General features: G+C 44.3%; 1 protein-coding gene across 1 annotated transcript in view; it reads right to left on the reverse strand.

The window, feature by feature from the left end:
- Nucleotides 1-4,451: 4,451 nt before the first annotated feature.
- LOC145813291 (uncharacterized) overlaps nucleotides 4,452-23,845 on the reverse strand; it is a 36,808-nt gene continuing 17,414 nt past the window's right edge. The window contains exons 3-5 of the mRNA XM_082908583.1: nucleotides 5,299-5,544; nucleotides 5,089-5,149; nucleotides 4,452-4,528 (exon numbers count right to left, since the gene is read on the reverse strand). Coding sequence (XP_082764709.1) covers nucleotides 4,452-4,528; nucleotides 5,089-5,149; nucleotides 5,299-5,544 — 384 coding nt within the window. The remainder of the gene's footprint in view (nucleotides 4,529-5,088; nucleotides 5,150-5,298; nucleotides 5,545-23,845) is intronic.

A 23,845-nucleotide genomic window follows, 5' to 3' on the forward strand; every position in this document is an offset into this window, starting at 1 on the left:
ATTGACATTCGTCATCATTTTATTCAAGAGCTAGTGGAAGAAGGCCTTGTTGTTCTTGAATATGTACCCACTGAGCATCAAAAAGCTGATATTTTTACAAAACCCTTTGATCTTCTTCAGTTTAAGTTCCTTAGAAAGACCTTGGGTGTCATGCTCGATCACTAGAGTGTTACTTGTTCCTTGAGTGGGTGTGAGTGTATGGCTTTATGTGTGCGTGAATGCTATAATCTCATTGTCATTGATTCCTATCATTTTTGCATCCAAATTTATTTGAACACTACTCATGCTGCTTACAAGATCTCATTTTTCTTTGTTCATAGCTCATTTTGAATACCCATGCTCATTAACTTCATGATCTCATTCTGTACACATCCTTGAGATAAACTGTTGCAGGGGTTTCCGCACAAGTGATCAAAGTTCTCTATGGACTACTAACAGTGTTTCTTATATTTTTTCAGAGGAATTGACCTATACTAGTATATCATGGGTGATGTTGAGTCTCTTAACCATCTACCATCATTTTTTCACTTCCACGGTTTCTCCCTCAGTTCCTTGAAGTCCTGGCATTAGGAAAAGGATACCTCAGAGGCACCAACCAGGCCATTCTTTTTTATTTCATTCTTCTCTGGTTTGGTTTCCATACTCTTGAGCGTGAATGCCACTAGTGAGTGCCCACAAGAAAGAAAAGTTGGAAAAAAATGATAATATAAAAAAAAAGGGATTCATTAATTGAGGGGGAGCCTCCGCATTTACTCAACAAATACCTTGTGTTTCCTAGTGGTTTGACTTTCCTCTGTGATGTTTAGTTACTCTTGCCAGAGGTCCAGCCATCCGATCACTACGAGGATTAACTCTAGCTTTGTGGCCTCTCAAGGACTGCACACACACACATTCATTTTGGGTTTTTTGAGTTGTACATTCTTATGTAGCTTATGATCACTGATTATATCTTATCTGATTTGCTCATGATTACAAGTGTCATATTGTCAAAATTGTAAGTTTGCAGGCTTCATGGTTTGTAGATTATTTCATCTAAGTATCATTTGTGGCTTATAGTGATCACCTACTTGTGTTACAGGTCTCGTTTCATGATATGAGTATAGTTTTTTTGCTCAAAAGGTGTTTTTTTTTTGTTTTTATTTTTTTCTTCTTCGCTCGAGCGAGGGAGTGTTCGCTCGAGCATGCTTCTGCAGATGGCTTAGACCTGAGCGCGTGGCTTTTTGGCTCGAGCGACAAGATCTTGGCTCGAGCGACCTCGTGCGCATAAGTGTCCTCGCTCGAGCGACCTGTCGTGGTTTAAATGTTGCTATTGCGTCTCTTCGCTTCAGTTTTGCCCTCTTTGCTTCGATTACTATCTCTTTCACTCCTTTTGGGCGATCTCACTTCCATTTGTGTTCATCCCTTGGGTTTCACTCGTGTTTGGGGCCATCACTCATTCATCCATCTAGCATTATCATTTTTTGGTAAGATTTCTTTTCTTTTCTCTATTTTTTTCTTCTTCTCGTCTGTAGTGTGCTTCTGTGTCTGCTCTGTTTTGGTCATCATGTCTAGGGTTCATCATTGCTGAGTTTAGTTTTTTTTATAATGATTTAGTGTCTCTCTTTTGCATCTTGGTTTAGGGGTATGGAACATTTTTGCTAGGTTTTTCTGTTAGGGTTTGATTTGGGGTTTTATTTTTAGTGTTTCATATACTAATATATGTGGTCTTAGTACATTGAATTAATGTTTATTCTCTTATTGGTATATCGGAGTCTGTCGATCTTTACCCTGGTTCAGTTTTTCATAACATTCATATTCTGCTAAAGTTTTGTGTTTATTTTTCTAACAATATTGGACTAATGGTGTTTTAATGGTTACTTTTGTTTTTTTGGGGGGTTCTAATATTGTCATTGGGTACCTTGTGTTGTGGTTGGTTATGTGGTTTCTTGTGGGTGTCATCACTTCTTCAGTGGTCAGTCATGGGTGAGCCTTCAAAACGTCGAAAGACTACCGTTTCCCGTCCCAAATTCAACACTGACAAGTTTGAATCCAAAGAGAAATCCAAACTGTTTAGGGAATTTTATGCCATTAGTAAATTCCATCTTGAAAGAAATGTCCTCCCTAGTGCATTTGAGTTGTTACCAATTCGTCTATTGTTTGATACCTTAGGGGGTGATCAGGTGTTGATTTTTTCAGGGCCTTAAAATCTGAGTCTTATTCGTGAGTTCTATTGTAACATGCACTCTATTCGCAAAGAAATTCCTTCATCTTTTAGCACTAGGGTTAGGAAGACATCTTTAGACATCACTGGCAATGTTTTTCGGTTGTTTCTCGGTTTTCCAGAAGTCCCGAATTTTCATTTTCCTCTTCATACTCGTACTGGTGTTGATTTTGATTGAGTTGCCACTGAACTTTGTGGTATTTCCCAAACTTGGATTGCCGGGGCGGTCATTCAACAAATTGAGCTTCTTCCTCGTTTTCGCCTTCTTAACCTCATAGTTTGTGCTAATATTCATGTGACCACTTATTCCTCCCACATTATCCAAGATCAGGGATATGTGCTATATTGCATTGATCACCATCTTTCCATTGACCTACCCGAGATGATAGTCACCAAAATGATCTCTGTTTTTTAGGGATGTAAGTCCTTAGGTCTTCCTTATGATTGCTTTCTCACTAGATTCCTCACTTCTCTTGGTGTTCCTATCTATGATGATAATGAGTTTGCTTCTCCTGCTAAACCCATTACTAAGTTGATGGTCTCACAGAGTCAAGCTCATGTCCGGGGGGATGTGTCGGGAGTTGGGGTGTCTGGAGTGTCTGATACAGGTGATGATCCCCTTGCTGAGGAGGCGGAGTTTGATGCAGCCCCTACTGACGTACCTGATATGCCTGAGCTACGTTCGTGTTCGTTTCATGGCCAGTTGCAACAGTTTGAGCAGTCAGTCACGCATCGGCTTGATCAGTTGGATGCTCGGATGGATACACTTGATAATCGTCTTGATGAGCAGAGCATGATGCTTGCTCAGATTCTTTCATTGCTTCAGATGTAGCAGCCACCTTCTTTAGACTCCTAGTTTTTGACAATATTTGGATCATGGTTTTTGGACAGTTTTTGTTCTTTTCTCGGACAATTTTTATTGTATGTATATACTTGTTTCTTTTGTCACTCTCGGACAAAAAGGGGGAGTATGTTTTGGGGGGTATATATGGGATATATGTTGAAAAATCATGATGGATTTTGCAGGTAGCATTGGACTAGCATTGGACTAATGTTTTGTATGGGATATTGTTTTGAGCTTCTGAGCTTCTACTTCATTGTGTCTTGATGGTTTTTTATATTGCATGTCAATTCTCTCCATTTTCAGGTTTGTAGATTTCCATCAAGAATGTTTTGATTGCTGTTCTTCCATTGAGTTGGTTTGTTTAGTTAGTACATTTGTTTTCTAGGAAATTGTGTTAGAAAGTTTTGTCCGGGAATTGACAAAGGGAGAGATTGTTAGGTCCCTTAGTCTTTTCAAATCCACGAACAAACTTGAGTTATTGAGTTGTAAATTTCCCTGCTATTTTGTCTTGCTTGCTCGAGCGAAGGAGTCCTCGCTCGAGCAAAGGCTGCGTCTGGCAAAAACCTGAGAATGATGAATGTACGCTCAAGCGAAGGTTGTGTGGCTCGAGCGAAGCCACTTACAGAAAAACACGTGAGATTAGTTCCTCGCTCGAGCGAGAGAGTCTTTGCTTGAGTGAGCTTCGCTGTCCCAGACTTCTATAAGTATTTGTTTTAGTCGAAAACTAGGATTAGGTTTTTGAGATCTACTTTAAGGTTTTTTGAGATTCTCTTCTGGAGTATTTTTTTGTGAGTTTTCCTTGATGATTTGAGTGAGTATTAAACTCATGCATTGATAAGCACATATCAAAGAGGCTGATCAATTATATTCAAGAGTGTTCTTCTTCGGTGGAATTCAGAGATTCAAACGTGGAGTGTTAAAGGAGTTTGATACTATGCGTAGTTGTTGATTCGACAAGTGAAGTTGTGGATTCAACTTCAGGTTAATCAATTCCAAGACGAAGGTTGCGGTGAAGGATTTATAGAAGATTTGAGGACAAATTGGAAGCGTTTGGGTAATTTGTTTGTTATCATTGTAATCTTTCTTTCTTCAGTAGTGGATTGATTAGTGGCGTTTCGCTTGTGGTTTTTTTATCACAATTGAAAGTGTTTCAATTGTGGTTTTTCCACGTAAAAATTGTTTGTGTCAATTTATTGTTTTTGAAAACAACAATCTAAATCACTTTCGTAAGTGCTTGATGATTTAGATTGTGTGTTTTGAATGATTGGGAATTGGAGTAATTAAATCTTGATCTAATCACGAATCATCTAGGATTTCAAACTATAACAATATCAGTCCAGCATCAAAACCATACAGCCATTCATCCACCCAAATAGAAGCAAACATCCATTCAACTAGGACGGACCATCACAGCAGCAACCATAGCAGAGCATAGCAGACCAGCATCAAAACATCCCTAGACAGCTCCACACAATGACAACAATCTACAGCAACAACAACAGACTAGTATCAAAGCCACACAATATCCCAGACAGACAGGCCGACCCACATCAATATCCCAGCTCAGCCAAGCAGCCCTCCTACTATTTACTACCCAAAAAGAAACCAGAGTTTCTTTTCCATTTTTCCATCCTGGAAAGAGCAATCACCCCCATTGTTTGAGGGATGAAATAATGAAAGAAGAAACACATCCAATCAGACAGAGATGATGGCAACCCTTAAGCAGAATAATTGTAAGACAAACTATCAGCCTCAACATCACAGTTCATAACACTATCAGTTTTAGCACAGCCTCACCATGGCAGTCACCATATGAGTTTAGCATTCCACAGATATCAGTATAAAGCATAACAGCTCAGACCATGACCATATATCTGAACAAACATATCAGCCCAACATATCAGTACAGAACCTACAATTCAAATAGGTTGGCAAGACCTAGTTTTTCTACGTTGTCTATGAACTCTACCTTAGCCAAAATGACCACTGCCTCAATGAATGTTGGGCTACAGAATCAACAGAGCTGTAGAGCTACATAACAAACCACTTCCTTGTAGCAAAGCATTAGCTACAACATCACAAAATAGAGCTGCAGCCTCCATCAACTACAGAATCAACATAAATAGCTCAACTACAGATAAACAACTCAGACCATGACCCATATATCAGTAACCTCCATGAACTACAAATCAGTCGGAACAAAGTCTGACTTGGTGCATCTTAAAAATGATTTCAGTCACTGAGTAGACCAAACCTGAACATGATGCTTAATCCACAATGTAATTCTTACTAACACCAGATCACAAAGATCATCTAAGTTAGGCTGGGTATTATTGAAAATACAATCATTCCTTAATTTCCATATAGACCAGAACACCGCAAAGGGGATGATTCTCCAAATTTTCTCTTCCAACTTTTTCAGCATAACTCCTGTCCACCAAAGTAGCAGGGCATCCACTGAATCTGGTATAATCCATTGAAAACCCCACCAGCTCAAAATCTTGGACCAAAGTAACCAGATAAAGGAACAATGCAAGAGCACATGATTATCCGTTTCCACTTCCACATTATAGAACACACAATGTAAATTACTAATGTTGAGCAATATACCAATCCTTTGAAGATAATTAGATGTCTTGATCCTTCTCTTTCATGCAAGCCAGCCAAAGAATTGGACTTTAGGGAGGGCCACATTCTTTCCAATAAGGTCTGTCACCCTGTAGATAGGACCATATGAGGACTCACACCACTCATAAGTAGATAAGACAGAAAACACTCCTGAAGAATCCGCATTCCATATCAATTTATCAGGCACATTAGCCCTTAACTCAGGGGCAGTAAGCAGCAGCCCTTTCAATCTACCTACCTCCTCCATTTCCCATTCAAACAAGCTCCTTCTAAAAGATAAATTCCAGTCTTCATGTTGAACTCTAGACCTCAGCATAGAAACAGATTCAAATTTATGTTTGGCCAGAAGAAAAAGTCTAGGAAACTCATCCTTGAAGCAAACATTACATGCCCATTTGTCTAGCCAGAACCATGTCCTCAAACCATCACCAAGGACAAGTTTAGAATTAGGTTGAAAAAGGCCCAACAATTCGGGCTTGGATAATATAACACCCACAATATCTTCCCATATTTTAGATACCCTACCCCTTCTCACAAGCGCAGGTGACCAAATATCACTAGACCCATAATACTTTTTTCAATTCACCTCTTTCCAAAGGGGTTTGGCCTCTGCCCCAAACCTCCACCACCACTTTGACAATAAACATACATTCATCAAATCAACTCTTTTAACTCCCAACCCACCTTGCTTTTTACTAAGAGTGACATCACCCCATTTAACCAAATGAACTTTCCTTCTAAGATCCGAGCCACCCCAAAGAAAAGTTGATTGGATTTTATTGATCTCCTTGGCTACCCCTACTGGAATCTTAAACAAAGAGAGGTAATAGATAGGTAAGCTGGACAAAACAACTTTTATTAGAGTTAGCCTACCTACGAAAGAAAGGTACCTTCTTTTCCAAGAAGCCAATTTTATTTTAAACTTCTCAAGCACATGCTGCCAAGTCTTTTTTCTATCAGGACTGGCTCCCAAGGGCATCCCCAAATATTTCAAAGGTAATTTTTTATGAAGACAATGTAATTTGGAAGCAAACTCTTGACATACAGCTGTAGGTATACCCACCCCGCACACCACACTCTTATTATAATTGATTTTGAGGCCCGATATAATTTCAAAGCATCTTAAAATTCTTTTGATATTTAAAACCCCACCCCATTCAACTTTACAGAATAGTATGGTGTCATTAGCAAATTGCAAGTGAGTGATCTTTAGATCACTAGACCCCACTGATGCACCCCTAATCAAACCCAGTTGTTTTGCTCTCTCCAACAATATATTAAGGTCTTCTGCCACAATGTTAAATAAGAAAGGTGATAACGAATCGCCTTGTCTGAGCTCTCTTTGTGGTTTGAACTCAAAAGTTGGGGAACCATTCACCAAAATAGAGATCCTTACTGAGGTCACATATTCTTGTATCGACCGCACCCACTTAGAACCAAAACCAAAATTAGATAGCATTGAGAATAGAAATCCCCAATTTACTGAATCGTATGCTTTTTCAAAATCAAGCTTCAGTAGTATCCCCTTTTTTCTGTCCTTCTTCCACCCATCAACAATCTTATTTGCAATCAAGATCCCGTCCAGAATATTTCTACCTCTTATGAAAGCAGACTGTGAATCACTTATTATTGTAGACGTCCCCCGAGCGCCCCGGGAGGGTGAGCTCCCGTTCTGTTCATTTGGGGTTACTACAGCTCGGACCCTCAAGTTGTCACGGTTCTTAATCTTGAACCAAAGAGTCCAAATCTGGCAAATCGTTTTGAGAGAAAAAAAATAGATTTTTTGAAAGAAGAGAAATGCCAAACATGGACTGCTTTGCCAGATTGCAGAGTCGCCACCTAAATATTTTATTTTGGGGGAATTTAGGAAACCCCGACTCGGTGCCGAAGGCCACATGTCTGTCATCACCGGAGTTGTCTCGGCTCGGGAGCTAGGGTACGATTGGGGAAGGTCAGCTATGAGCACCCCATCTCGCCCGGTTCGAAGACCGGCCTCTACTAACCATGATATCCGTTTTTGAAAACTTTATGTGTTCTTATTCCAATTATTATCCTAGAATTACTATGTTGTGCGCACAGCAAACAAGTATAGACTAGATTGCCTAATTTGGAAATAAACATTGCATATCCGTTTGTTTTGGAAAGCGTTTTGGAATTTACTAGTCGCAAGTAGGCTAAAACACGGATTTTAATGAGTTTTTCCGATTCAAACAATCCACCCTTCACCCACAGGTATTCAAACAGTTTTAACTCATATAAGCACTTAGCCACATGGCAAGCATACTGTCATGACAACACTCACACGCATGCGGGATGCTAAAGCATAACTACTTACATTGTACTCCGTGCCAAAACAGTAAACTAGTTAGCGAATGCGCATGTCCTAGTTCATGTTAAAATGACTAATGCATCGCATGCAAAATGTAATTAGAAATAGGCTCGGTTAATCCTAAATATGGCATATGAGATGCTACCAATCGATTCATGTATTCAATTTGGAATTTTGAAAATACGAATGCAGTTAGCATGATGTACCGAGCCTAATGCATGCAACACAAATGCATGAATGCACGCATGCATAGCATAAGGTATGCTAATTTCAAAAATGCCCTAATCTACCATCATAAGTAGGTAAATAAAAGGGAAGAAAGAAGTGGGGATTGGAAGACATACACACACTCACACACACTTATTACAGATTTGCCCTCACTCGGAGGGCCCAAATAAATATTACAGTCCCAAATAATAAACAAATAAAATTATTACAGAATTTCTAATTAATTAAAAAAAAGATGCAAAAGAAAGAAGAGGGTGGCCGCAGCCTTTGCCTCGGGATGCGCAGATGATGCATGCTCGGTCCGCCTTGCCCGAAAACTCGCTGCCATAGCATTGCTGCCTCTGTTTACACTGCCCTGTCTCTCTGAAAATTGCCAAAGTCCTGGAACAGGTTCCTCACACATTGCAGAGCACCACCGGCCAGACAGAATTCCCACCGGCACTCCAGAATTTCCATCGGCTGTTGAATTGATAATCGGCACTTAAAATATTGCCGCCCGGCGCTGAATTCTGCCGGTCGGCAGAAACTTCCTGTAGAGACAGTTTTGACAGCAAACAGAGAATAGACAGTGCATGGCATAGGGTTTTCCGGCACATGTAAGCATGGTCATATTTCCTATCATGCTTTGAACTCAAGGAAGCATGTCCCTCGATCCCCGAACCATCAATGGTGCATGGTGGCTCAAAGAATCAAATTTGCCACTTGATATAAAGGTGCATGCAACAAACAAAATGAGAACCGAAGCCTTATCAAGTTGGAGTCAAAGGCCCCGGTGACCGAGAACCAAGGCACATTACATCACTTGAAGTATGAATGTCCCTTGACTCTCGCATTTGGCTTGACACCCCAAACCAAATGATGCAATGCATGTTATGCTCACAAGGCTCAAAATGCAACATGATGCTAATTATGCAAGGCATGCCAAATGTCATGCAACAAATATGACAAGTATGTAATGCTAGCATGCAAGATGCAAGTGTGAAACAAACATGAACCAAATTGGCAATGGGATTAACATACTTCAAGGCTTAATGAAGCAACCATGCAACAAACATGGAACAAGCATGCAATGGGGCCTTGAACCATAAAGGGACAGACCTTGATCCGCCCCAAAACAGTGGCCAAAAGATGTCTAAAAGGTGGACCGATACTCATGCTAACAAGCAAACTAATGGTCCCAAGGTTAAGGCACAAAAAAAAGGAGACATTTTACCCCCACCAACATGACCTCTCATGGCATGATTAAAATAAGTAAAAACAGAATTTTACAAACCAAGATAGGACTCCAAACCCTCCTAATATGGCAGCTAAGGTGACTCCCAAGAGGCATATGCACCAAGGCTCATTCCTAGGCATAAGAGGGTACACCCTCAAGGCATAAAAGAGGTCATGCATGCATACATACAAACATGATTCTTGGACTAAAATGTGGTCCTAAAAGATGTTAAGTCATGAGGGTGATCACAACCATGCATGCTAGAGGTCAACATGCTCAAAGCTTTCAAGCCAAAATACATAGCACCCATAACAAACATGTCAAGCATGACCAAATGGATAACCAACAGACTTTAAGCATGGAAAAACAATACTAAAAGCTTCATGGAACTAAGCCAACACACGCAAGAATCATGGCCTAATCATGAGATGCATTTCTAAGCAAAATGGAGCAATACAAAGCAAGTACTACAAGCATACAAGGAGGCACAAATCCGGCCAAAAACAGAGGTTACATATGACCTAAAACACCTAAAAAACTTCTGAAATGAGGCCAAGAATGATCAAGCACACACGCTACCCTTTTAAGCCAAAAAGCAAGGAAACAAAACAATGAAGGGAGAGGGGTGTCCCTCCCCTATGCAAGACTTCAAACCACTTTTTTTTAACACTGAAAATCAACTGGTTTTTAGTATTGAAAGGACCAAAACACTGAAGTGAACAAAGCCTTACCAAAGAGGCACCAAAATGGACCAAACAAGGCCTAGAAGGGTGAGTTTGCACTCAAACAACAAAACGACCTTAATGAAAGTTCTAAAGCATGAAAATACCAGCCCTTTTTATGTTATACACAAAAGCTAAAACAGCAAGCAAGATAGGTAAAAAACTATTGCAAGTTTGGGGAATATAAAGCAAGATGCTCACCCTTGAAGAACCCTTGAAGAACAAATGGTCTAGCCCTCTTCTTTTGATCAAAACCAGTCCAAAAACTCAAGAATCAACCCTCCAAGTCCCTCAATCTCAGAGTAAGGTGTAATAGTGTGTGTAATGGTGCAAAAGTAAGGTAAAAACACACTTTTGGGCCAAAAATCACACACAAAGGAGGAGAGAGAGGGAGATATAGAGATAGGATATATCTATATCTCTAAGCTCTGGTTTTTGCTCCTAACTTTATAACCTAGATCAAAGAGGAAAGCCCTCCTCTTATAAGACTCCCTCTTGCAAAGTTATACAACAAGCTTGGTTAGAGGGAGCTCCCTCCATACACGTGTATGGAGGGGGGCAGAGTTGGTGCCAGCTATCACAACTGGCACAAAATATCTCCATAAAGTGGATGAATAGTGGTCGGCTGCCCAAAAATGCCATTTCGACAAAAAAGAGTGCCGACCGGCAACAAACCATGCCGACCGGCAATAAAGTGTGCCGACCGGCAAACAAAAGTGCCAATGGCAGCAAAAACCAGCCGGTGGCCTCTAGCCACTGCCGGTGGTGTGTGGGGATGTCTCACAAGGCATTCCCTGCCCCTTCGAGGCAAAACACAAGTGTTTGGTGCGAAACCAGACACTAAACGGTCAAGTTCGGTGATCCTGACGCAGGGCGCGGGAGCCGAGACCTCCGGGAACTCCAAACGAACACAAACATGGATGATCACCGAGTGTTCAAACGGTGACGCCCAAGTCTTGAGGAGGGTCAAAAATGGGGTGTTTACAGTTGCCCCTCTTTGACAGAACTCGAAAGTCATAACAATGACGGGAGTGAATGTCAAAGCCCAGAGACGACCCATTTTTGACAAGGCCGAAGACTCAGACAAACATGCAAGACAAACAAGATATGTGCCCGAAGGAAGGGGCAAAATGCAAGACAATGCACAGAGCCGGACATAACTTATGATCATGCAAAGAAAGCTGTAACGAAGCATACATGCGACAGTTTTAAGCTAGCATACACCAAACTACACTACAATGCAGAAAGGATGTAAGAGAATTGTGCAATTCTCAATACATCTCACTCGGAGGATACAATACCTGTGCGGCTCGTCTGGTTGCACCAGCCTCAGATGAACCGTACATACAATATCGTGCCTGCAAAGAAAACAAACTCAACAGGTACAATATTGCATAATAGTGTACTCGAAATGCGTGACATTGCAAAGCAAGTGGGGAGCATAACAACGCTGTGAAAATACAAACATGTAAGTGGAGCATGCGGTCTACGTAGGCAACGAAATTGATCATAAGCATGCGGTCTACGCAGGTAATGATATTAAACAATCATGCGGTCTACGCAAGCAAAACATGCGGTCTACACAAGTAATGAAATTGAACAATGATGCGGTCTACGCAATCAAAGCATGCGGTCTACGCAGGTATTGAAATTAAACATGCGGTCTACGCAATCAAAACATGCGATCTACGCAGGTATTGAAATTAAATATGCGGTCTACGCAATCAAAACATGCGGTCTACGCAGGTATTGAAATTAAACATGCGGTTTACGCAATCAAAACATGCGGTCTACGCAGGTATTGAAATTAAACATGCGGTCTACGCAATCAAAACATGCGGTCTACGCAGGTATTGAAATTAAATATGCGGTCTACGCAATCAAAGCATGCGGTCTACGCAAGTATTGAAATTAAATATGCGGTCTACGCAATCAAAGCATGCGGTCTACGCAAGTATTGAAATTAAATATGCGGTCTACGCAATCAAAGCATGCGGTCTACGCAGGTATTGAAATTAAACATGCGGTCTACGCAATCAAAGCATGCGGTCTACGCAAGTATTGAAATTAAACATGCGGTCTACGCAATCAAAGCATGCGGTCTACGCAAGTATTGAAATTAAATATGCGGTCTACGCAATCAAAGAATGCGGTCTACGCAAGTATTGAAATTAAATATGCGGTCTACGCAATCAAAGCATGCGGTCTACGCAAGTATTGAAATTAAATATGCGGTCTACGCAATCAAAGCATGCGGTCTACGCAAGTATTGAAATTAAACAAGCGGTCTACGCAATCAACACATGCGGTCTACGCAAGTAATGAAATTGATAAATCATGCGGTCTACGCAAGCAAAGCATGCGGTCTACGCAAGGAAAGGAATGTACTATTACATAGCATAATTGAAACAATTTGTGGAGTTCACAAAGCATGAAAAGGATACGGGGCGGGACATTCTTCGCATTTATTGAGCATTGCTCGCAGAAGTTGTGGCCTGAGGTCAACTCGAAGGTTCACGTTTCAAAGGTTTGCTTTCCCGTATTGTGAAGGCGTCCAACAACGTGGTTGACCCGAACAGAGGTGCGGAAGGTGTGTTAACCACAAGGGGAGTTTCATTGGTATCAATCCTGATACTTTGCTACCTTGTCACTCTATGCTTTACTTTTCTTTTTACTGGTAGTTTAAGCACATTGCACTGCCTCGGGCAGGTTTTATTTTTTTCTCAAAATTACACTCTTTGCAAAACACGTGATGGGAATGAAACAATTCATTTTATTCAAAAGACGTTGTATTTGTAAACTTCATATGCATCGCATCGCAAGGTATCACACCACAATGTGAACGAAATTGAACTCATTTTGGAAATTTGCATCATAATAATCAGGTAGTGAACCGACTTACAACTCGATAAGCAAAACAAAGACATGGTGCAACCAAACAAGTGCGAGTACAACTCGATAAACAAATCAAGAGCTCAAAGAGGGCGAAATACAACTCGATAAGCAAATGTACAATAATTTGACAAGCAGACAGGAGTGACTCCGCAAGAACCGATCGCCGGGGAGGGGTTGGAGGTGGTGAAGTTCCCCAATTCCTAGCATAAACAGCTCAAAAAACTAGAAGGAAGCCCACCGGCTTGGTGTAGGGACCACCGGCTGCAAGGAATGGCTACTGGCCATGAATATGTTTGGTCGGCAAAATGAGATGGCCGGTCGGCAGAATTTTTGGCCGGCCGGCACTTAATGAAGGGACCACCAGAATGTTGACACCTGTCCCCCACTCAACCTTATCTCCTACAAAAGATCCCAGCTTCGTAGTTTTCCTCATTTTCACACTGATTTGCTCCAATGGAAGGGTTTCTTGCTCAAAATCTCACAGCTTGGATTGCTAGCTTGGATGGCTCGGAAAAGGTGAATTTCCGGGGTTTTGGCATAAATGCACTATTCACTCTGGGTTGCACCCCGTTGCACCTCCCGTTTCTTCAGGCTGCGGCAAGATTTTGGAATCCGGTGACGCATGTCTTCAGCTTCGTTGGGCAAGAGATATGTCCTACTTTTGAAGATTTCCGAGCCTTGATGGAGTCCGAGCGCGACGAGGAGCTCCTGCCCCAACTTAATTTTGGCCATGCTCAATCCCTAGGACGAATGTGTGGACTCAGCATGCGCGATGCTCGGTCTCTGATTTGTGATGGGATGCTGGACATTCCGAGTTTGGCCAATCGATTTTCTGAGGCTGGTGATCGCAACAACCATCATTGGCAAGGCTTCCGGCGACATGCCCTCTGCTTGTGCATGTTGTCCCATTTTCTGTTCGTCTCAGGCTCTGGAGGGGCTAGTGTCCGACTGATTGAGGTTGCCCAAGGCTTGAAGGAGGGCAAGAGCTGTATTGCCATGATTCTGGCTGAGACGCTAATGGGCTTAGACGCCTTTTATCATCATGAGACGACCAGATTAGCAGGGAGTCCACTACTACTATAGGTAATGTTTCCCACCTAATCTCGCATATGTATTGCTCACATCACTCGGCCCTCAAGCTCGGTCTTTTCTCGCAAAGCCCTATTCTCACTTTTCTCTCCTCGTACATCTCTCTATTCTTTGCTCTCTCATTTTTCATCCCTCCCCAGGTATGGTTGATGGACAAACTGCAAGTTGTGGACTCTTGCCCAGCATATTCAGCTCACGGCTACTTCTTCCGGCACCGTCTAGTCAATGCCTTGGATGAGGGATGGTGGTTCGCTTGGATGTGCCACTTGTCCACAGACCGTATTGCTTGGCGGTGTCCTGGGCTGAGCCTTCCGGCAATAAGTTACAATATGCCCCGGCAGACCGGGATTCAATTGGTTGGTCTCACTCACTGTGTATTCTACTTCCCATTTTGGATTCTACGCCAATTTGGCCACGATCAGACCTGCCCGCCAGAGGGGATAGAGTATCCTGCTGCATTCCCAGCCTGAGGCACACAGCTTGCTTGGCAGGCCACCGCATGGAGGATGAGAGAACTCCTGGCCCCTGCTCCTACTTTCAGTTGCACTTTGTCTGACGAGTGCATGGATTGGCTCAACGAGGAAGCACAGATTGGGCCCAGCTTGGTATCAGAGGCTTCGACTAGCTCTGGGAAGGGGCGCAGGAAAACCTGATTTGACTATGCCCCAGATTTATTGCTTTATTAGTACTTTCAAGTTTTCTTTATGAATAAAAAAAAACAACTTCGATTGTATGCAAGAGCAGGAGAACTCTGTTTTGAAATCAATGAAATTGAAGGTTGTGGTACTGAAAATTTTCCGCTTTGGTCCAAAAAAATGGTCAAAGTTGTAAAAAGATTATTTGAACAAAGCCAGCTTTTATTAAAACTTCTCAAAGATATTTTCGATATGGATCAGAACTGGACACGCCTGAGATCTGTCACTGAGATACACAACCCCAGATCCCTGCAACTGGAAAGTTACCCCTAGTCTGAAGAGCGCCGTAGCACTGCATAGCAACGGAAAGTTGCCCCTAGTCTGAGTGGCACCGCACTGGAGATTCCAACGGATGCTGATGGACAAAGATGACTGAGATGATCAAATGGACAAAGTTGATCGGGGAAGTGTTATAGCTGAACTTCAGGATGAAGCTGCCTACGTATCCCAAACATGGGAATCAAGCCTCACGTAGTTCCGGTTCAGGTTCACTCGAGTATTTTCACTCTCCTTTTGCGGTCTAATTTTTGCCAAGGTCGCCCTCTGCGGGTTTTCAGCCTTGCGAGCTCAGTTTTTATATTTTCTAATTTTTTGTGCTCTAACTTTTGCCTAGGTCGCCCTTTCGGGTTTTCGGCCTAGCGAGCCTCTCAAGGATAATATTTCTTCAACTTGTCCGTGTTGATCGGTTGAGAGAATTCCAAGCCATCTAAGTCCATCAGAACCACAGCTCCACCTAACCAGATAGCTTTGATGATGTAGGGACCAGTCCAATTGGGTCTGAACTTGCCCCTTGGGTCGTGGATGGGAGCTCGGTTGTCCTTGAGTACCAAATCTCCTTCCTTTAGATTTCTGGACTTAACCTTCTTGTTAAAAGCCCGAGCAATTCTGCGCTGATAACTCTGAACGTGATACAGTGCTTTCAGCCTTCTTTCGTCGAAGAGCATGAGTTCCTCGAACCTGCTCTGTTGCCAATCTGCCTCAGCTATCTGACACTCGACCAATACTCGTAAAGACGGAACTTCAATTTCGATGGGCAGAACGGCCTCCATTCCATAGACCAAAGAATACGGAGTCGCTCCAGTAGAAGTTCTAATGGAAGTCCTGTAGCCCCACAAAGCGAACGGCAACTTATCTGGCCAATCCCGGTAGGTTTCTACCATCTTCCGCAGTATGTGCTTGATGTTCTTGTTGGCGGCCTCAACTGCTTCGTTGGTTTGCGGTCGGTATGTAGATGACTTATGAAAAGCCACGTTATACTTCTCCAACAAGTCAACCACTTCTTTCTTAAAGTGGGATCCATTACCCGAGATGATCTCGTTTGGCACCCCGTAGCGACAGATGATGTTGTTTCTGATGAACTTTGCGACGTGCGATGCCTTCAACACCGCGTATGATTGGGCCTCGACCCACTTTGTGAAATAATCTATCGCTACCAGGATATATTCATGTCCGTTCGACCCCTTCTGGGTGACAGCTCCGATCACATCAATCCCCCAAACGGAAAATGGCCACGGGGAAGTCATGTTGTACAGTTTGGACAGTGGGATGTTCATACGGTTTGCATGGATCTGGCATTTGTGGCATCGCCGAACAAAGCCGATACAATCCTCCTCCATGGTTGACCAGTAGTAGCCCTGTCTGAGGATCTTTCTGGCCAGCATTACTCCATTCATGTGTGCACCGCACTCCCCTCCATGGATGGCCTCCATCAGGCGCTTCGAATCTTCAGCTTCTACACAGAGCTTATGCATTCCCAGATGACCCCTTTTGTACAGCTTACCCCCGCAGATGATAAACTGAACAGCCATTCTTCTGATGGCCCTCTTATCCTTGGCATTTGCCCCTAGTGGATATATCTCCTTTTCTAAGAAGTTCCAAGTGTCGTAATACCAGGGGTTGTCATCTTGAACCTCATCTATGGCGGAAATCGACTCGTATGCTGGTGCAAACTTCTGATCAATGATGACTGGACGCATCCGGACTCCGGACGGGATGTCTATCATAGAAGATAGAGTTGCTAGTGAATCTGCAAACCTGTTGTTCTCTCTTATGAGGTGGGTGAAATTTAGCTTCTCAAACCGAGGAATTAACAAATCCAAGGTTTGGTGGTAAATTATCATCCTTTCCTCCTTGACTTTCCAGTCTCCTTTTGCTTGAGACATAACAAGGTTCGAGTCCCCAATGACGTCCAACCGTCTTACCCCTAATTCTAGGGCTGCTTCCAGGCCAGCAATACATGCCTCATACTCTGCTTCATTGTTCGAGACTTTGAACTGGAGCTTGAATGCTAAAGGGATACGGGAATCGTCAGGCGCTATCAGCAACACCCCTATCCCATACCCATACTGGTTTGACGCTCCGTCAAAGTACATCGTCCAAGTTTCATCTTCGATGTGCAGAATGGCTTAATTTGGGAATAGGTACTCAACCGCTTCATCCCCCTCAACCGGGTGGTCGGCAAGGAACTCCGCTACCGCTTTCCCTTTCACTGACTTGCGTGTTACATACTTCAAGTCAAATTCGGAAAGCAATAGCAACCAACGAGCTAGCCTACCCGTAAGTGCTGGTTTCTCGAAAAGATATTTGATGGGGTCCAAACGTGAAACCAACATTACAGAGTGAGCTAACAGGTAGTGCCGCAGCTTCCTGGTAGCCCATACTAAGGCTAAGCAAGCCTTCTCCAACGGAGTGTAGCGGGTCTCGTAATCCAGCATCTTCTTGCTCAGATAGTAGATGGCCCTTTCCACTTTGTCTTCTGACTCCTGTGCAAGCATACAGCCCATGGTAGTCTCAGTTACCGAAAGGTACAATATCAACGGTCTCCCCGGCTCTGGTGGTGACAACACGGGCGGGTTCTGTAGATATTCTTTGATCTGTTCAAAAGCTGCTTGACATCGGCCGTCCCATTGGAATTTCTTTCCTTTCTTCAGGAGACCAAAAAGTGGTTCACAAGTCAAGGTTAATTTAGAGATAAACCGTCTTATGAATTGCACTTTACCTAGAAAGCCTCGCACCTCCTTTTCAGTCCTTGGTGGTGGCATTTCTAAGATGGCCTTGATTTTGGAAGGGTGGTGTCGACCTCGATGCCCCTTTGCGTAATCAGAAACCCTAGCATCTTCCCTGCTGTAACACCAAAAGTACACTTCTGGGGATTCAGCTGCAGCCGAAACTCTCTGATCCTTTGAAAGAATTTTTGTAAGGCGATGTAGTGGCCCTCTCTTTCTTTGGACTTGACAATCATGTCGTCCACATACACCTCGACCTCTTTATGGATCATATCATGCAATATTGTAGTTGCTGCCCGTTGATAAGTAGCTCCAGCATTCTTCAACCGAAATGGCATCACTCTATAACAATATGTACCCCACGGGGTAGTGAACGCAGTCTTCTCCCGGTCTTCGGGTGCCATTACTATCAGATTATAGCCTGAGAAGCCATCCATAAACGAAAGCAAGGCGTGTCCTGCCGTGAAATCTATCAATTCATCAATGTGCGGCAAGGGAAAGTCGTCCTTCGGACTGGCCCTGTTCAAATCTCTGAAGTCTACACAGACCCGAATTCTGCCGTCCTTCTTCGGCACCGAAACAATGTTAGCCAACCAGGTCGGGTACTCGGATACCAGCAAGAAGCCTGCGTCGATCTGCTTGGTGACCTCTTCCTTGATCTTAATGGCCCAATTAGGGCGGATCCTTCTGAGCTTCTGCTTGACAGGTCGGGCCTCGGGATCAAGAGGGATCCGGTGCTGTACAATCTCAAGATCGATTCCAGGCATGTCTTCGTAGGACCACGCGAAAACATCTTTGAAATCCTTTAATAAAGCGACTAAGCGCTCGCGTTCCTCAGAAGACAACGTGGACCCGATCTGGACCAGCCGCGGGTCCTTCTCAGTACCAACATTCACAGTAGTGATTTCATCCATTAAGGGTTTAACAAACCTTTCCTGCTCTTGATCAATTAACCGTTGCAAAGCCGGAGGAATTTCTTCCTCGTTGTTTTCATCAAAATTTTGAAAATCCTGATTTAAGCAATAAATCAAAGGCACAGAAAAATACTCAGAAACCACATCCACGTCGTTCTCATTAAATACTTCCGAGCCGTCGGATTCCTCCGTTACAACAGACTCAAAAGAAAATGAAAATGACGACCTAGACAGGACTGTGGCATCCGGGTTATCACCCCCAAGAATACCGGACTCAGACTCAATTGAGCTGGAACCTGATTCCGACGCACAAGATTCGGTGGAATCAGATTCTGGCTCACTACCTGACCCGGTGCTGCTAGATAAAAATCCTTCTTCATATTGCCAGATGAGAGAAGGTGCGATGGACGCATCCAAAATAACTGATGGTAGGCCCGCAGCCGCTTCATTCCCAATCACACATACCGAGGAGCTATCCCCCAAGCACTTCTGTTCGATCAGAGGATCTGAAAGCAGACACGCCAGCGCTGCCCCTATTTCATTTTCAGCGTCCTCAGACTGCACTTCCTTACTCTGCTCAGCCTCAGCCGATAGATCTGCCTGCCCTTCGGCGATGTCATCCTCAGGTAACTGTAAATCAAAGAAGATCTCAAATCTTGGTACGCGCTTCTTCTCCGCGTTTAGCCACGGCTCTGGGAAGCCACAGAACGGGAAGTCTCCCCCCTCCCGGACGAAGCGTCCGTTTAGGGTACCTCGAATGGGCTGGTGCATTAAATCAAAGGGCTTCCCCATCTGTTTCGCCCTGGCCCTTCTGGCCATTTCCTTTCCTTTCCTTATCCAATCCTTTTTGGTGGGCAGGTAGCCTAAACCAAAGGTATGAGGGTTGTGTGGCACTTCGGCCAATGCTGCGGTGCCTTTCCGACCGCTCTTGCCCAATCCCATCCCGGGGATGTGCTGGAGTTTGTTCATGAGATAGACTGCTTGGGCACTGACATATACCCCTTCATTAGCTGCCATGATGTTCTGTACGACCCGAGCCTTAGCCAAGGTAAAACCCAATATGAACACATCTTCCACACCGTGCTCGATTTCTAGAACCGGCGTAGACACTTCCGGTGGCGGATGAATTGACGAGTTTCCAAAAACAATGGCTACTCCCTTCCCATAGGGGTATTTCACCACTTGATGTAGGGTAGAGGAGATCGCCTTTACCTGATGCAGCCACGGCCACCCCAAAAGCAGGTTGAACGTTGCAGGAACCTCCAAGACATGGAAATCTATCTCGTGCCGTCCCGGCCCAACCTTTGTTTGAATCTTAACTGTCCCCATTACTTCCCAGCTTGTGTTATCATACGCCCGAATCACTTGGGCTGTTGGCACAAAATCCGCGACTTTCAAACCAATTGCGTAAGCTGTCCTTGCCGGGCAAACGTTGATGGCGGACCCCATGTCAACAAGCACCACGGGTATCCATTTATCTTTGCACTCCACAGAGATATAGAGTGGCTTATTATGGTTTGCACCCTCAGGTGGCAGTTCTTTGTCAGAAAAGCTCAATGCCAGGGAATTTCCTCCCGAAAAGACTAGGCCCACCAGCTGCTCGGGCGTGGTGTCTATGGAAAGCTTGGCCTTGTCCATGGCTGAAAGGACAGCCTGCCTATGTACTCGAGAAGCCATGAGCAGTCCCCAGATGGAGATGTCTGCTTGTATCTTTTTCAATTGTCTCAATACGGCCTCGTCTTCGAGTTGCTTCTCCTTTTGTTTCTCTGCTTTCTTATTTTTTCCAGACGCCTCTGGTTGATCTAGGTGTGGAGGCTTGAAATACCGTCCACTCCTAGTCATGTGATCGACTTTGCCGATATACCAGGTATCATCTGGTTGGTTACCTTCCCAATCCTCGTCCGTGTGGGCAAGACATAGATCGTCGTCTTCCCACCACATACCATCTGCAGCTGACAGGCATCTGTCTGGTTCTGTTATAACTGTCCCGATACTTGCAGTACCTTTTATCCCTATGCTCGCAGCATTTTCCATTTCTGTACTTGTGGCAGTTCTGACCCCCACGTGGCCTTTTGCTTTCCTGATCCTCTCAGAATCTTCGAATCTTTCCTGTTCTGACTGTGTCAACGCAATAGACTGTTCAATGATCCATGTACTCAAAATGCTCCATTCCCGAGCGAAACTCTCGACACCGGCGCTCTCCGACGATATATTCTGCTTTTCAACCATCCTGGCTGTTATTGACATCTCTGCCCCTGCCGGGCCTTGTTCTGACTGAAACTCTCCTACCACATCTGGCTGATCGTCCAACCATCCCATGGCCTCCGCCGATTCTTCATAATCGAACCAGTTGATGGCTGAGTCTTCTGGATCTTGGTTATCGTAAAATTGGAACTGGGCGAGATCCTCTTCCACGGCTGCCAAATCATCCGTTCCCTATCCTGGACTGTCCCCCTTGATTACACACAGCTCTCCCCCGGCTGGAAATTTGACATTTGGTCTATTCTGGCCCATTGGTGAAATGTAGTCACTCGGACTGTAAGCGTTCCCAACATCACTCCCAGATTCCGCAGACTCTGGTTTGACAACCCCCTTTTCTTTCGGAGTCTTCTCCCTCCTGCTCTCGATGGTCACCACCACTGGCTTGGTTTGGGTTATGGAGACATCCATCATGCACAAATTGGTGCAATCAGGAAGGAAAACTTCCGGTTTAGGCAGGTAGGAGGGTGTGATATAGATACTAGGATCGTAGAACGCGACCCCAGTGTGGATGAAATTGATTCTTTTGGGTGGCGGAGCTTGGTTATGTGTGGGGAGAGGATTTGTAGTAACATTGGGTTTCTCAAGGGGTAAAATCACCCCATTATCAATGAGATCTTGAATCTCATGACGCAACCGAAAGCACAGGTCGGTGTCGTGACCGTGCTGCTGGTGGAACGCACAATACTTGGCTGGATTGTGGGCAGGGGGGAGTCTTTCCGGTAAGGGCCGTGGCTCTAGGGGCTTCAGATGCCCTTTTCTGATCAAAACCCCCAAAGCTTTGGACAGGGGCATATAAAGTGGAGCGAAGGTTTTGGTATTTCTGGGAGGGTACTTGGCTGTTTGTGGGTTTCTTCCAGACGCACCGGAGAATGGTGTGGCTGCCGTATTTCTTGGGGAAGGGTTGGTGGTGACCATACTCACTTCGGAGGTCCTGGTAGTCGTAGCGCCGCTCGGGCCTGCATTAGTATTACGATTGAAATTTCGGCGGGGTTGCTCCCGGTCATTATCAATCCACCCATGTCTTAAGGCGTCCTCGATCTGCACCCCCATTTCATGCAGATCAGCAAAGGTAGGAAAGGGGACTACAATCATCTTTTGCATTAGCTTCGGCTGAAGATTGCGCACAATTATCCGAATCTGGTCTTTGTCCGTGGGTCTCAAGGTCATCATCGAAGCCTTAGCCCGCCATCTGGTTACAAATTCTGAGAAGCTCTCCTTGGGTTCTTGCCTCGTTGTCTCGAGATCCCGGGTCGTGATCTCGATTTGTGTGTTATATGAGTACTACAGGATGAAGGCCTCAGCCATCTCGTCCCAACTTCTCTTGACGTCGTCCTCCAACTTGGCATACCATGCGGCCGCTACACCCGACAGGGTCCGGCCAAATAAAGACAGCTTCTGCAATCTAGTGAGGCCCATTGGCCTTAGGACGTCTGAGAATAGTCGCAAGTGTACCATGGGATCCTCAGACCCATCAAAATGATCAATTTGTGGCATCTTAAATCGATCTGGCAGCGTCACGGCTGCATCAGTGTATCCATCTCCAATGTCCGGAATGGACTTCACACCTTGAGATTTCTTTAACAACTTTTCCAGTTTGTGCATTTTTAATGCCACGGGGTCTACCTCGGACTCGAAGGGAGAATCCGACAGATTGATAGGAGTGGGTGCCTTGGATTGTTGAGGCGGAATCGGGGGTGGAGCCGGCCCCGTTGGGATGTCTGTATCTTCTTGGACATTCCGGGCGTTTGGCGTCTCTTCGGGTATTGGAACCCTTAATGGAGGAGGGACTTGCTGTGAAGGTGACGCCCCAGTTTGCTGTTGCAATCTCCCAATTAACTCCGCTTGCTCACTCATAACTGTGGCTTGTTGCCTGGCGAATTCTGCCTGTCGGACAGCATCCTGCTGCATCATTTTCATGCTTTCCTGAAGTTGGCGCACCATCTCTTCTAAGTTAGCCATGCTGCTCTATTCTGACTGAGTTGTCGGTGTATGTTCCCTTTCTGCAGGTGAAACAGGATCCTGATCCCTACTGTACACAGGTGGGGTAGATGAAGCCCTCTGTACCGACTGTTGAACCGATGTCCTCTGCCTAGTTGCCTTCCGTTTAGTAACCGGGGGTAGAGAATGGTACACCGGTTGTCCCTCTATCAGATCCTCAGATCGATGGAGCCGACGACCTCTGATCCAGAGTGCTTGGGGAATATCTAACTGGTTGGAAGCAATGATGCTAAACTACCTAGCAACAGATAAATAAAGCAGTAAATAAACTAACAACCGGATAGCATGACGGCATAAAATAAACATACAATACACAGTTGGATATGCATAATACATAATCGGTAAGCCGAACACACTATTCCTCGATACTGCTTACTGTTCCCCGAAAAATCTCTGTTCCCAAAACTGAACCCTAATACCCGCAGATAACTGATTCTCTTAAACTGATACTGATACCCTCAGGCCTGATATTCAAACTTGCAAACTGATATGTACTTTCCCTGTAGAAATACATTCTAAAAGCACATAGCAAGTAAAGAGAGCCAAAACACCACTATATTGGGGTAGGGTTTCCCTGTCCTATTTTGTCAGGAGCTAGGGTTTCACTATGCACGCAGCAGTTCTCAAACAACCTAACATCGGGTAAGCAACCTGTCTTAGTTTAGAATGGTCACTATGGATCCGAATATGTACTAGGTCGAATGGTCGAAAAGGGTGCCCCGGTGAAACCGGGGTTTGTGTTCCCATGCTGTCAGAGCCCATAGCCGGTCAGCCTTATGGACATGCCTTGACAAGACAAGCCTCCGGCAAACCGTTCAGG

This window comes from Camellia sinensis, chromosome 2 (genome assembly GCF_055761805.1).
Source record: "Camellia sinensis isolate YWXY chromosome 2, ASM5576180v1, whole genome shotgun sequence".
In the NCBI taxonomy this organism is placed as follows: domain Eukaryota; kingdom Viridiplantae; phylum Streptophyta; class Magnoliopsida; order Ericales; family Theaceae; genus Camellia; species Camellia sinensis.